This window comes from Ochotona princeps, chromosome 5 (assembly GCF_030435755.1).
Source record: "Ochotona princeps isolate mOchPri1 chromosome 5, mOchPri1.hap1, whole genome shotgun sequence".
Lineage (NCBI taxonomy): Eukaryota > Metazoa > Chordata > Mammalia > Lagomorpha > Ochotonidae > Ochotona > Ochotona princeps.
In genome coordinates, this window is record NC_080836.1 from 43,053,841 (window position 1) to 43,067,073 (window position 13,233).

Consider the following 13,233-nt stretch of genomic DNA (forward strand, 5'->3'; position numbering starts at 1 on the left):
AATTTAAATCTTTTCAACCCTCTCCTGCTCCATATCCCTTAAATGAGAACAATCATCAGGAAAATCTAGTGATTCTAAAATTGTGGAATAGTAAGGGATTTACTAATATCCAACTGTCATATCTACATCAAGTCAGGGAAATTGAACTCATAGTAAAAATTTTCAGCTGTACTAAACAGATACATTTTTCAGGGCTAATGAAAATATATTTCTCCAGAGGATAATTATTTTGGAGGTGATCCTATGACTGCCACATGAATATTTGTATTTATAAATAGATAATGAAAGTCTTACATTTTGTATGATCCAGTGTATTTATCATTCTAGCAGCATAGGGGAATAAAATGAGATGTTTTTATTAATCATTAAGCTTTATGTAAAAACTTACTGATAGTTTTATTCATTTTAATGTTGCATATTTATTTTTTTGGAACACAAAGAACTTTAAGTAGTTAAGTTCTAATGTATGCGTATTGTTATTAATTGTCTAAAGAATGAGAATTCCTCTTTATTCATTCTCTTATTACCAATAGATGAAAATAATTTAGGCCTCAATTTTAAACATCATTTTGTAATTTAATATTCCCCTTACTCAAACCCTCTTTTGAGTTTTTTACTATGGTCTTGGATATATGAATGAATTTATACCATGAAAGTTTGCTATCATACTGTAAAGGATAGATGTTGGACTGTGCCTAGGCAACAGTAAATCAAAATTACTTTATGTAACTCAGTTATAATAAGGTTACCTCCTAGTTTCCTAAAAATAAAAAATAACTTTGGAACATATCTATTTTTATTTGTTTGTTTTATTGGAATGGCAGATTTACAGAGAGAGGGTGAGAGAGAGAAAGAAAGAAAGAAAGATCTTCTGTCTGATGGTTCACTTCCCAAGTAGCTACAACAGCTGGAACTGAGCCAATGTGAAGCCAGGAGCCAGGAGGTTCTTCCAGGTGTTTCACATGGGTACAGGGTCCCAAGGCTTTGGGCTGTCCTCTACTGCTTTCCCAGGCCACAGGCAAGAAGCTGGATGGGAAATGGAGCAGCTGGAATAGGATCTGGTGCCTATATGGGATGCCTGTACTTGCAAGGCAGAGGATTAGCCAATTGAACCACCTTTTTAGACGTATTTATTTTTATTTGAAAGTCAGATTTATAGAGAACAAGAGACAGAGATAAAGAGAGAGTCTTTCATTCACTGCTTCACTTCCCAAGTGGGAAGTGGAGCAACATGATCTGTGAACATATGGGATCCCAGTGCAGGCAAGGAGAGGTTTTAGCCACAAGGCCATCTTGCCAGGACGTCCCTGTTTATACTGAGTGTTGCAATGATCCTGTGGTCACTTAGATGCCTCTCTGCAACAAAATCCAGTGAGTGATTTGGAGAGGGGTAGAAGGGTAGAGAGAGTAAATAATTTGAGCTGTGGTTAAACATTGTGTTTTTCTCTCTAGGGTGATGCTCACTATTGGTGTGTACAAAAACCAGTTAACCCTCCTTCTCTCATGTTCTACTATGCTAAATGGAATACCGCCAATGACTGAGGATATTAGGCCTGAGCACAGGAAAAATAGGTTGATGTGGATTTGACAAGAAGATCAGAAACATTTTTGTCTCATTATGCTCTGAATCTTGTTTGAGTGAACCTGAAATTTTTAGCTTGTTATCCCAGTATTTGGTTGGGAATTGAGGTAACAGAGCAATGCAGTCATCATTACCATTTAAGAGGTTACTATGATCTCACCTCTATGATGGAAAACATATTGTGATCTGGCAACAGAACAAAGAGTGAATTTTATATTGGATTTCAATATTGTGCTATTCCCCTGTCTTAGGATTTTTGGGGGACTTATTTTGGATATCAAAAGAAAAGCTCCATACTTCTGGAGTGACTTCAGAGATGCTTTCAGCCTGCAGTGCTTAGCATCTTTCCTGTTTCTCTACTGCGCATGTATGTCTCCTGTCATCACGTTTGGAGGACTGCTGGGAGAGGCAACTGAAGGTCGTATAGTATGTATTGTGTTTTCTCTGAGCTTTGAAAATTGATCGTCTTTGAGATTCACAGATAAGTGAGCATTGGATTTTGGATTCCTTTAGTTAGAACAAATTTAATGTATGATTTGGTAGGTAATTTTATATGAATTTCCTGCATGGTTAGTAATTTGGGAGAGCAGTATTTCGGAACCACTGCTTCTACGTGTTACACAAGATTCTGACTGTTACTCTGCTCTTTATCCTCTAACTGTGTGCTAACTTAGGCTATGATCATACCTCACAGAGATCCATTTTCCATGTATTGAGTCCATATTTATGTCCAGACACTAATCCTGAATCTATCTGAAGTTTTGCTAGGACAACAGAGAAGTGAGATAGGAAGGTAGAGAGGACACCTCCTGACCACTATCATTATTTTCCTGCCTACCACGGGCCTCTATTTTTTCATCATTCCATCCTACATACTGCCCACAATTGCTGTGTATTTCACAGTGAAAGGCAAAGCAAATATTTGTATTTTTCTGAATGTTTCTCTCATTAGAATGGCTGTCAGTACAGCTAAGGCAATGCACCATCTCTGTCTCTACACAGAGTGCCATCGAATCTCTCTTTGGAGCGTCCATGACCGGAATAGCCTATTCTCTCTTTGGCGGACAGCCACTGACCATATTGGGGAGTACAGGACCAGTTTTGGTATTTGAAAAGATTTTGTTTAAATTTTGCAAGTAAGTATTATGTGCTTTTGTCCCCAAACTCCTGCTTATTCTTTACTGTATTCGTGCTTCTTCCCAGCATCAGGTTTGTCATTTTTGTCACTCAACAAAACAAGAAGAAAAGATTGTGAGTGTTGTTATGTAACATTTATAAATCATAAAATTTTATTCTAAGCACTGAGAAATCTCTTTTGGTTTTGTCTTCTTATAAGTTTCCTTTAGACAAGCCTTGCTAATGGTATGCAAAGATTATTTACATCTGTTTCCTGAATTATGCTCATTCCTCTATATTTACAGATTTGATGCAATGTTAAATTACTTCTTTCCACTGTTCTTTCCTTTTATCCTTCTAGGGAATATGGACTGTCATACCTATCTTTAAGAGCTAGTATTGGACTGTGGACAGCAACTCTGTGTATAATACTTGTAGCCACTGATGCAAGTTCTCTTGTCTGCTATATCACCCGGTTTACTGAAGAAGCTTTTGCCTCTCTTATTTGCATTATTTTCATTTATGAGGCCTTGGAGAAATTGTTTGAACTCAGTGAAGCATACCCAATCAACATGCACAATGATTTGGAACTGCTGACTCAGTACTCGTAAGTGTCATTTCCCCCACTGGCTGTGGTTCCCATATGGAATGATGGCTTTGCAGGCAGCATTTTAACTGACTGTGTCACAATGCTGGTCCTGCTCCCCTTCTGATCCAGTTCCCTGCTAATGGATCTGGGAAGATGCAGAAATTGGCCCAAGTGATAGGGCCCCTGCAACTATGTGGGAGGCTCAGATGAAATCCCTAGATCCTGTTTTTGGCCTGGTTCAGCCCAGGGCATTGAGAACACTGGGGAAGTGAACCAATAGTTGGAAAATCTCATCCTCTGTCTCACCTCTATCTTTCTCTCTTTCTTTTTGTATCTCTACCTTTTTCTGTTTGTATCTCTACCTTCCAGAGGGAAAGAGAGAGAGGGGCAGATCAACATGAATATTTGAAGCATTATGATTTAATGATTGAGTGTGAATATGAGTGAATTGCATTGTGGCACTAAGTTTCTTTCTCAATCAAGATTGGGGAAGTAATAGGGGTGGAAGGGATTCCTTGATACGCAGTGAGCATTTGTTGTTGTCTGGCCCTTGAGATGCGTGTGACAGAAACAGAATAACAGATTCCCTGAGAATGCTGCTGTTGATCAGATAACCTTGCTTCTCTGATTCTTCATTTCAGTTTCCGCACTGTGATTGCCTGGTTCTGGTATTACTTGTCCTTTGGAGAAACAAAGTGGATCATTTTTCATATGCATAAAATATATATATAGAAGTATGTTAAATGCATTAAAGAAACTAGATCTGTCAGTGCTAATAACATCCATTTAAAAATATTATATCACATCACACATTTACACAAAGTACAGCTTAATGAAGTCCACCTGACACTTTCAGGAGCTTTCTTGTTCCTGTCACTGTGACATTTTTACACACTAGTCAGTTTCTTAGTGTCAATAATGCCAATTCCAACCAGAGTTTTCTACTTCAGTGTTGCCAGCCCTGTGCTCTCATAGATTTTATTAGAAAAAGCCATAGAAAATGCTATAACTAAGAATATTGTATCTGAGAGACTGTGATCTTTGTAAACTGAGTATGTCTAAAATTCTATATATTTTCTTCACATGTGAGGTACTAGAGGAAAGTCATATTGTTTAGAATCTATGCTTCAGATACTATTTTTATGCTTAGACCTCCAATGATCAGATTTCTTTAAATTCATAGCTTACAATGAAATAAATAAGAGCTTTGATGTGTAAACAGATTTTTTCCTATCTTCTTTGGCATGGTAGTCATTTAATATGTAGTCTTTATATTTGAACATATATGCTTTGCTTTCATTGTGCCAAGAGTAACTGTCAATCTACTTAATTTTTAAAAAAATATTTATTTTTATTTGAAAGGCAGATTTTATATATAGAGAAGGAGAAATACAGAGAGGTCTTCATCCAGTGGTTCACTCCCCAAATGACCTTACCGACCAGAACAGCAGAAACCAGCAGCTTCTTCCAGGGCTCCCACATAGGTGCAGGAGCCCAAGGACCTGAGGCATTCACTATTGCCTTCCCAGATCATAAGCAGGGAGCTGGATCAAAAGTGAAACAGCTGGGACACAAATCAATATCCATATGAGACATTAGGACTGTAGGTGAAGGATTATCCTGCTCTGACATTGTGTTGGCCCCTATCCAGTTTTGAGAAGACATAAAATATATCAGATGATCATGAATATGCCAAGTTGGCAATAAGTAATTTGATTTTGAGTTTTTTCCCTTATTTATTTTCCATTAAAATAGCAAAAATAGAATGAATTATTCTGGTTCTGTAAGTCTTATCTCCAACAGCAGTAGAATTCATCACTGTAATAATGTATTGATTATCTGTGTTGTTCTCAGAACCTTAATGATTTATGAGCATTTTTGTTGACAGAATTATTATGTCTTCATCTTTCTACCTCCAGAGAGCTACAAAATTGGGAGATACCAATATGTATTTGTTAAGTGCCAGTAGACAATATTTAGTTTTCATAATCACTTTCACCCATGATTTTTCTTTACCACACCTCTCATTTAAAATCATTAACCTTAAATAATAAATTATTTCTACTTTATTCTCAAATAGCTATGAAAAAGCAACAGTTTATGGGGTATTATTATTGAGGAAGAGTGCATATCAGTAATGGTGGATTCTTGTATGTGGGTATTATTATTGAGGATGAGTGCAAATAATGGTGGGTTCTTAATCTCTTTCTTAAAGATGAATTAAATGACCATGAATTAGATGGCCATATTTTAGTGAGATGCAATGACTATTTTCAGAGAGTTAAGTTTTTGAAGCATTGACTCAATTTCTCTTGATTTCCTAAACTGACCTAGACTTAAGGGTATTTTGTGAAATATCCAAAGTGGAATGCAAAAGTTTGAATTCATTTTAATTTCTCAGCATAGCCATTGTGATAAACTGTGTCTGGTAGATAGCATTGCAACCTCCAATCAGGAGTCCAAACACCAACCGCATTCAGCTAACATTCAAGCAGAGAAGCCTTGTTTTGGATAGGCTCCTACAAACTCTGGCCTCTGGCTGTTTAACACATCCCATCAACACTGAGACTTGGTACAACATCGAAAGAGGATCTTCATGTAAAGTTGTGGGCTTAGTGTCAGCGATCAGTGTGCTGAATGTACTTGATCGAGTAAAGGTAGTTATATATAGATTGATTGTGGTACCTCTACTTTTGTAGGGAGAGAATATAAGAATCTAGCAAGTGAATCATGTCTCAATTCCTAGAGATGGTATTCGAGGCTTAATTTGTAACTGATCTCATATTCTATCATCTTGGTGGTTAATGTCAACCAAAAAGTACCAGAATGCTGTCTTTAGAACATTGTAACAAGATCTTTGAGTGAATCTTTTATGCAGAATAAGATCAATGCTGGAGCTTCAGTGAGTTAGTGAAGCAATTATGGTAAGATATGTTACATTTTGCCCACATTTCTCAATAAATGCTTGCATGTACATCTATACATGTGACTGAAAAACAAGTACTTCTCATCTTTGTCTTGTTGAAAACTGTTTTGATTCAACTGAATTTGATTTGTTTGTAGCTAATACGCATACATTATACATTTACATGTTTATGGGGTGCTATGTGGTGTTTCAGTAGGTACACATGAGGGATCTTCAGAAAGTTCATGGGAGATACTCGTCTTTCAATTCCAGTTTTCATAAGCTTTTTAAGGAAAAGTTTTATTTTGTGAAAGTGAAGGAGAGAGAAAGTGAGACAAGAGAGATCTTTCATCTGTTTGTTGACTTTCCAAATGCTCACGACAGCCAGAGCTGGGTCAGGTCAAAGTGCATATCCTAGACCTCAATTGGGCCCTCCCGGGTCTGGGCAAGGGCCCAAGCCTTGAGCCATCACTGCTGCTTTCCTGGATATGGAACAGCAAGAAACTGGGATCAGGAGTGACACAGGAACTGGAGCTTAGGCATTCTGATGTGGAAGTCGGGCATTACAAGCAACTTAACTGCTGCACCAAATGTTTACCTCCCCATGTTTAATATTTCTTCCAACTGCTGGAATTGTCTGATTTCCTAAAGCACAGTTTCTCAACTACTGATACGCAGAGCAGCAGTGAAAAGCATTTTAAATAGGCAACAAAATTGATTTTCTAAGCAAGCATTCATAATAAAAATGCTCCTTCTGAAATCTTACTTGATTATCTTATCATTACATCTGATAGTTAATGAAAAATACGTTTAAAATAAAGGCATGTATATATTTGAAGGAATAGTTAGAAATACATAGCTCTAAAAATTGTGAACCATTTCTTAGTAACTAACAATCTCAGTTTCTAAAAATATTAGTTAATTGGGTTCAGACTTCACTGAAGTTTTTTCAAGGTTTATTTATTTGAAAGGCAAAGTTGCACAGAGAGAGAGAGACAGGTGAAGCAAGAGAGAGTGAAAATGAATGTGAGAGAGAGAGAAAGAGAGAGAGAGATTCCATCTGCAAGGTCATCCCCCAAATGGCCTGCCACAGTTGAGATAGGGCCAGGCCAAAGGTAAAAATGTGTAATTCCATATGGGTATCCCATGCGAATGGCAAGGGCCCAAGCACTTGGGTCATATTCCAGTGTTTTTCCCAAGTGCATTATCATGTAACTGGTTTGGAATTGGGGCAGCCAGGATGCAAACTAATGCTCATATGGGGTGCAGGTGTTGCAAAAAATGGCTTAACAAGCTGTGCCACAGCCCTGGACCCTAAAGTTTTAATTTCAAAAAAAAAAATAGTTTTTTCTTTCTTTTCAGTGTTCCCTTGAATATTTCAATTTGTAATTGCTAAAGTTCTGTGAATCTGTTTAAATAATGATATTTTATAGAACAAGCTAGTTAGTTTTGACTTAGTTTTGCTAAAGTTCTGTCAATCTGTTTAAATAATGATATTTTATAGAACAAGCTAGTTAGTTTTGACTTAGTTTTGCTAAAGTTCTGTGAATCTGTTTAAATAATATAATATTTTATAGAACAAGCTAGTTAGTTTTGACTTAGTTTTAATCACATAAATTATGATGAGCCGATTTTTTAAAATGTATTGCTATTTTTTAAATGTGTCCTGTAATCTCTTTCTACCACTCAGCCTTATTTCATATGATGGGCATTTTGCCATAGATTTTTATGAGGTTAATGTAATATCATATTGATGCTTTGTTTATGGTTAAGATAGTTTCATTCAAGGTAAATGAGTACTCAGTGTAAATGAATATCTGCATTCCATTGGGACTTTTTGAGCAAATTGATTCTACTCAGATCAAATGTTGATACATTATTCATCTCTGCTTGTGGCTTAGTTACATATTTTACAGTTTTATTCTTGCTAAACAATGGCATGGCTTGTAACTTGTTTTAGTGGAAGAAACATTGCCTTTAATCATTAGAAATTGTTAATTGCTCTGGTGCTATTCTTACTAGTTATTTACAAAACTATGCAAGAGTAACGTTAGCTCAGCATGCTTATAAATAATTTAACTCTTAATAGTACAAGATGTTCAGTAAATGTGCATTGTTACTATTTAATTATATTAATTGAAGAAGAATATATACACTCTGGAAAACAAAGACATTTTATTTTGTTGAAACTTTCTATTGTTTTAATTCTCAGCTATAACTAAAAGTGTTTTTATATCCCACCAAAAATGTATTGTTAATGATACTCTGAAAGACTGCTTAAAGTAAGTGAGAGGTGGTAAAATAGATTCTATAAACAAATTGTCATTACCAGTTTCATGCAGTTTGCACCAAGGCCAGTGCTGCATTCACTCACAGCCCCGTTATTCTTGTCTTCTCTTGGTTACACAGGAAGCTAGTATCTTCACAATTTATCAGAACTTCCCTTGAAGGTAACTAGGAGAAAGCTAATTATATTTCTTCCAAAAAAATTCAGTTTTATGTTAAATGCATGAAGTACCGTAGGTAGACTTTTCTTTCCAATTATAAAAACAGACTTTGGGGGTGAAAACAGAGATGATCCTTCCTATTTTGAAGTAAGATCTCTGTGTATGATGGTTAAATTGTTCTCCCTCCCTCTCCCAAATTTGCATGTGGCAGCATTAACCTTAAAGACCTCTAAATGTGACAATATTTAGATATTATATTTAGCCTTTTAAGCAAAAAAGGTTAAACAAGCTCCTGTTTGGTGGCAGCGGAAGGCAAGGGTACTGTCAGTCCTGTCTGACTGTTGTACTTGTAAGAGAGCATATTCGGGGTCCAGCGGCGTGGCCTAGCGGCTGAAGTCCTTGCCTTGAATGCCCCGGGATCCCATATGGGCACCGGTTCTAATCCCGGCAGCTCCACTTCCCATCCAGCTCCCTGCTTGTGGCCTGGGAAAGCAGTCGAGGACGGCCCAATGCTTTGGGACCCTGCACCCATGTGGGAGACCTGGAAGAGGTTCCTGGTTCCCGGCTTCGGATCGGCGCTCACCGGCCCGTTGCGGCTCACTTGGGGAGTGAAAACATCGGATGGAAGATCTTCCTGTCTGTCTCTCCTCCTCTCTGTATATCCGGCTTTCCAATAATAATAAATCTTTAAAAAAAAAAAAAGGATATTCGGACATATAGAGAAAAGACTATCTGAGGACACTGAAGGAAGGTAGATCTCTGCAGGCGAAGGAAAGAGACCTTGAAGGAAATCAACCTTGCTGGCACTTTGATATGTTCAAATTCTGGTTGAATATAGACTGAGACAATGGTAGTGGGAAGAAAACAGACTGGATTAAGAGATAAAGTCATGTGAAAGAGGGGGGAATGTTGACACCCTGATTTGGTGAGGACCCTGACATACATGTAGTGAAACATCACACTATATCCCCATAAAAATGGATGAAACCTTTGAAAAAAAATAAAAACTATAAAATCTTTTTGTATCATTGACATGTTCCCTAATTTCTAAAAGCCATAACAAAAAACTTTGCATATATAACTTAACTTAAAATTTACAATAACCTAGTGGGACAAGTATTAGACTTGTCTTACAGATGATCAATGTAAGGTTACAAAAAGTTTGATGGGTTTACCATTATCACATAGACAATAGATAGCAAATGAGAGTCAAACCTAGGTTAACTTGGTTTTAGGCTCATAAATCTCTTTCAACATATGAAAGCCAAACAATAGTGCAGGACTACATAGGTAATAACTCTTTAAAGTTAGGGACTGTCATATATGTGTATGTGTCTCCTATATGACTCAGCACCATATTCTATACAAAACAGTGTTAAATTGTCAATTCAGTCAATGCACAAGCAAGGCTGGCTACTATGTGCTGCATATAAAAATGACAAGGTATACAGGATCCCTACCTCCATGGAGCTTTTATCTGTTGAAGGAGTTAAATATCAAGTATTATGTTAATGAGTATGTATTATAGCTGACATAATGATTATCACTTAAAGATACAGGGTACTAGGAAAGTGAAAATGTTTCCAGAGTCAAGTATTTAGAGGCCAAGAAGAGGATATTTCTGAATTTGGGTGAAACTTAAATGAGAAGAAGTTAAAGAATTTGATGGGGAGACTATATTTTTAATAATTGCAAGTGACTGTGTCTTACAAAGTTACGTTTCATATTTTAAAAGCTATTTTTCTGATAAGATGATGTAGCTATACATTTGGATGGTTATCTTAGGGAGAATGGGTGAGTAGGAAATTTCATTTAAAAAATCTGTTTATCTATAAATCTATTGATCTTGTATTTTGCATGAAGTTTGGCTTATATCAGAGAGAACATAAGATATATGTCCTTTTGGGATTGGCTTATTTCACTGAGCGTAATGGTTTCTAGTTGGGACCATTTTGCTGCAAATGGTAGAATTTCATTCCTTTTAATGGCCGAGTAGTATTCCATATAGTCATCTAAAGGAACTGTATAATAGAGACTATTGTATCAAGAAGTGAAGGCCAATGCAGTATGCATCTCTACTCCCGAATCAAAGATGAACTCCCAGTGAAGCTGTTAAATATGTCCTGATAATAGGATGCTGGATTTTCTGCCATTGTCTGTATCTACAATGTCAGGATACACTTAACTAGCAGAATGATGGACTTGTAACTGCTTCTGGAAGACTATATTATTGTGATAATATAGGGGAATTCAGTGTGTTGAGGGGGATTCAGTAGAGAAGGAGAGGAAATCTCTGAGCCCAAGGAACTGTATCATACTATAAATAAATAAATTTTAAAAATACAATCCAAATTGTGGTAATGGATATATTTATTAAAGATTTGTCACTACATTTTGTAAATAATATTAGCACAAGAAAATTAAATGTTTATTAACAGAATAAGTAAGCAAATTTGTACCCATCACTTAAAAATGATGTTTTCACAAAACAATGTTGTGATACAGAAAATATTGTAACACTAAATAAAAAGATTTACAGCTTACGTGCTGAATAAAATCTTTTAAAAATGTACCTAGGAGGAACTGCTGAAAATGAATATACCAAAAAATAGCAGCTGTGATGAAAGATGTTGAGATTTTGTTTTTAATCTTATAAATATTTGTCTACAGCCATACCACCCTGAACGCGCCTGATCTCGTCTAATCTTCTAAATATTCTATAATGTGATTTTATTATTTTGTAATTCAAACTATTTGTTGAAATAGAAATGGAATGATTACAAAATATGTTTTGTTTCTACATATAGTTCCTGTTTCTCTGATTTTATGCTTTGTATTAATGCCTAACTTGCTACATAGCACTCTTGGGGCTAATTTAGTCAATAGACTTGGGAAAAAATGAACTTGAAGAAAAATGAACCATTACTGTTCAATGCACACAGAAAGGTACTATTAATAACCACAAAGGCAAAAGGAGAGCATCTGCAGCACAGGGACTAAAATTAGTAATAATGTTGAAGGGAGTTCTACCAAATTATGTTTTCAGAAGACAGCCACAGGCTCCTTTTTAAGGATGATTGATCGCCTCCATTAGCCCTGAAACAAAAGGAAAGACTTCTGGATGAGGGCATTTAATTACAATGTTTATCTAATCACTCTGTTGCCATTTATATAAACAAGATGACTTAGAGCACTTGCCTTCCTGTGGATAGCAAAGGGTAGCAGGGGACGTGTTTTGCAAAATATGCATTGTTAAGCTAAATAATTCAATACTACAAATAAAAAGGATTGGCCTTTTCTTTTTTTACCACTGGTGTTTTAAGAAATGTTTGGAAGTACAGATACTTCCATTTTCTCTGCATTATGATTGTTGGAACTTCTGGTCCATGAACTTGTGTTAACAGCAATGGTAATAGCCATAGTAGCCATTACGGTGACATTAGTCACCTAATTAGTATTTACTTATGCCAGCTCATGTCCTAGGTTTTTTTTTTTTTAAGATATTTTATTTGTTTTAAAGGCAGAGTGAGTGCACCTACACACACACACACACACACACACACCCCTTCCTTTCATCAGTTCTGCCTAACATAGACAAGGCAAGGCAAGGCCAAAGCTAGGAGACAAGAATTCCATCAGATCTCTCGCATGGGTGGCATGAACTTGAGTACATTAGCCATTATTTACTATGTTCTAGGTGCATTAGCAGGAACCACAATCAGAAGTAGGGATTATCCAGAACTTAAACCAAACACTTTAGTTATAGGGATATCATTCAGTGGCTTCATCTACTGCCCTCACAACACCTGCCCTCCTAACTGCTTTATCTAAATTAAGTAAAATAACTTTATCTATATTTACCTAAAGAAAGTTCCTCAAGGCTGGTTACTATCATTTTTTCTGCTTCACAGATAGAAAAACTGAAACATAAAGTGGTTAAATATTAAATAATTTGTCCAATCTCATTCAATGAATGTTTGAATTAAAACAAACATAGCAAACTTGTTGGAGAATCCAATGTCCTAATCATCAAACTGCAAAACACACTTAAAGATACCAGAGTGCAGCAGAGAGGGCAGGAGTATGGGTACACTGGGTTAAACTGGCACTCGAGAAGTATCTAGTCCCATTTCCACATTCAATACAGCTTCCTGCTGATGTACTTGGGGCTCAACATATGATGACCCAGGTGTTTGCAATTCTGCCACCTATGTGGAAGACTGAGGAGTTCCTGACTCCTGGCTTTGGCCTGGAGCAGCTGCTGATTTTGCAGGCATTTGATGAATGTGCCACAAGATGGGATCTCTCTCTCTCTCTCTCTCTCTCGCTCTCGCTCTCGCTCGCTCTCTGTATGTGTATACACCCACACACATACACACCGTATCTTTCTCTGTCAGTCTGCCTTTCAAATAAATAAATGCTTTGCCTTAATACTTCCATCATATGGCCAGACTCCCTAGAAATTATTTTGGATAAGATTAACAGAAGGGCTTGTAACAAACTCACATTCCGTCTCTTCACAGCGCCTTTTTTTGTCTCTTTTATCCTCTTTACTTTTTGCAATTTGGACTGTAATTATTTAAATTAAGTTCAT

General features: G+C 36.5%; 1 protein-coding gene across 5 annotated transcripts in view; it reads left to right on the top strand.

The window, feature by feature from the left end:
* SLC4A10 (solute carrier family 4 member 10) overlaps positions 1-13,233 on the top strand; it is a 369,353-nt gene that overhangs the window by 308,626 nt on the left and 47,494 nt on the right. For all 5 annotated transcript variants that reach the window (XM_058664557.1, XM_058664558.1, XM_058664559.1 and 2 more), the window contains 3 exons: positions 1,834-2,008; positions 2,585-2,718; positions 3,060-3,305. In XM_058664557.1, the coding sequence (XP_058520540.1) occupies positions 1,834-2,008; positions 2,585-2,718; positions 3,060-3,305 (555 nt within the window). The remainder of the gene's footprint in view (positions 1-1,833; positions 2,009-2,584; positions 2,719-3,059; positions 3,306-13,233) is intronic.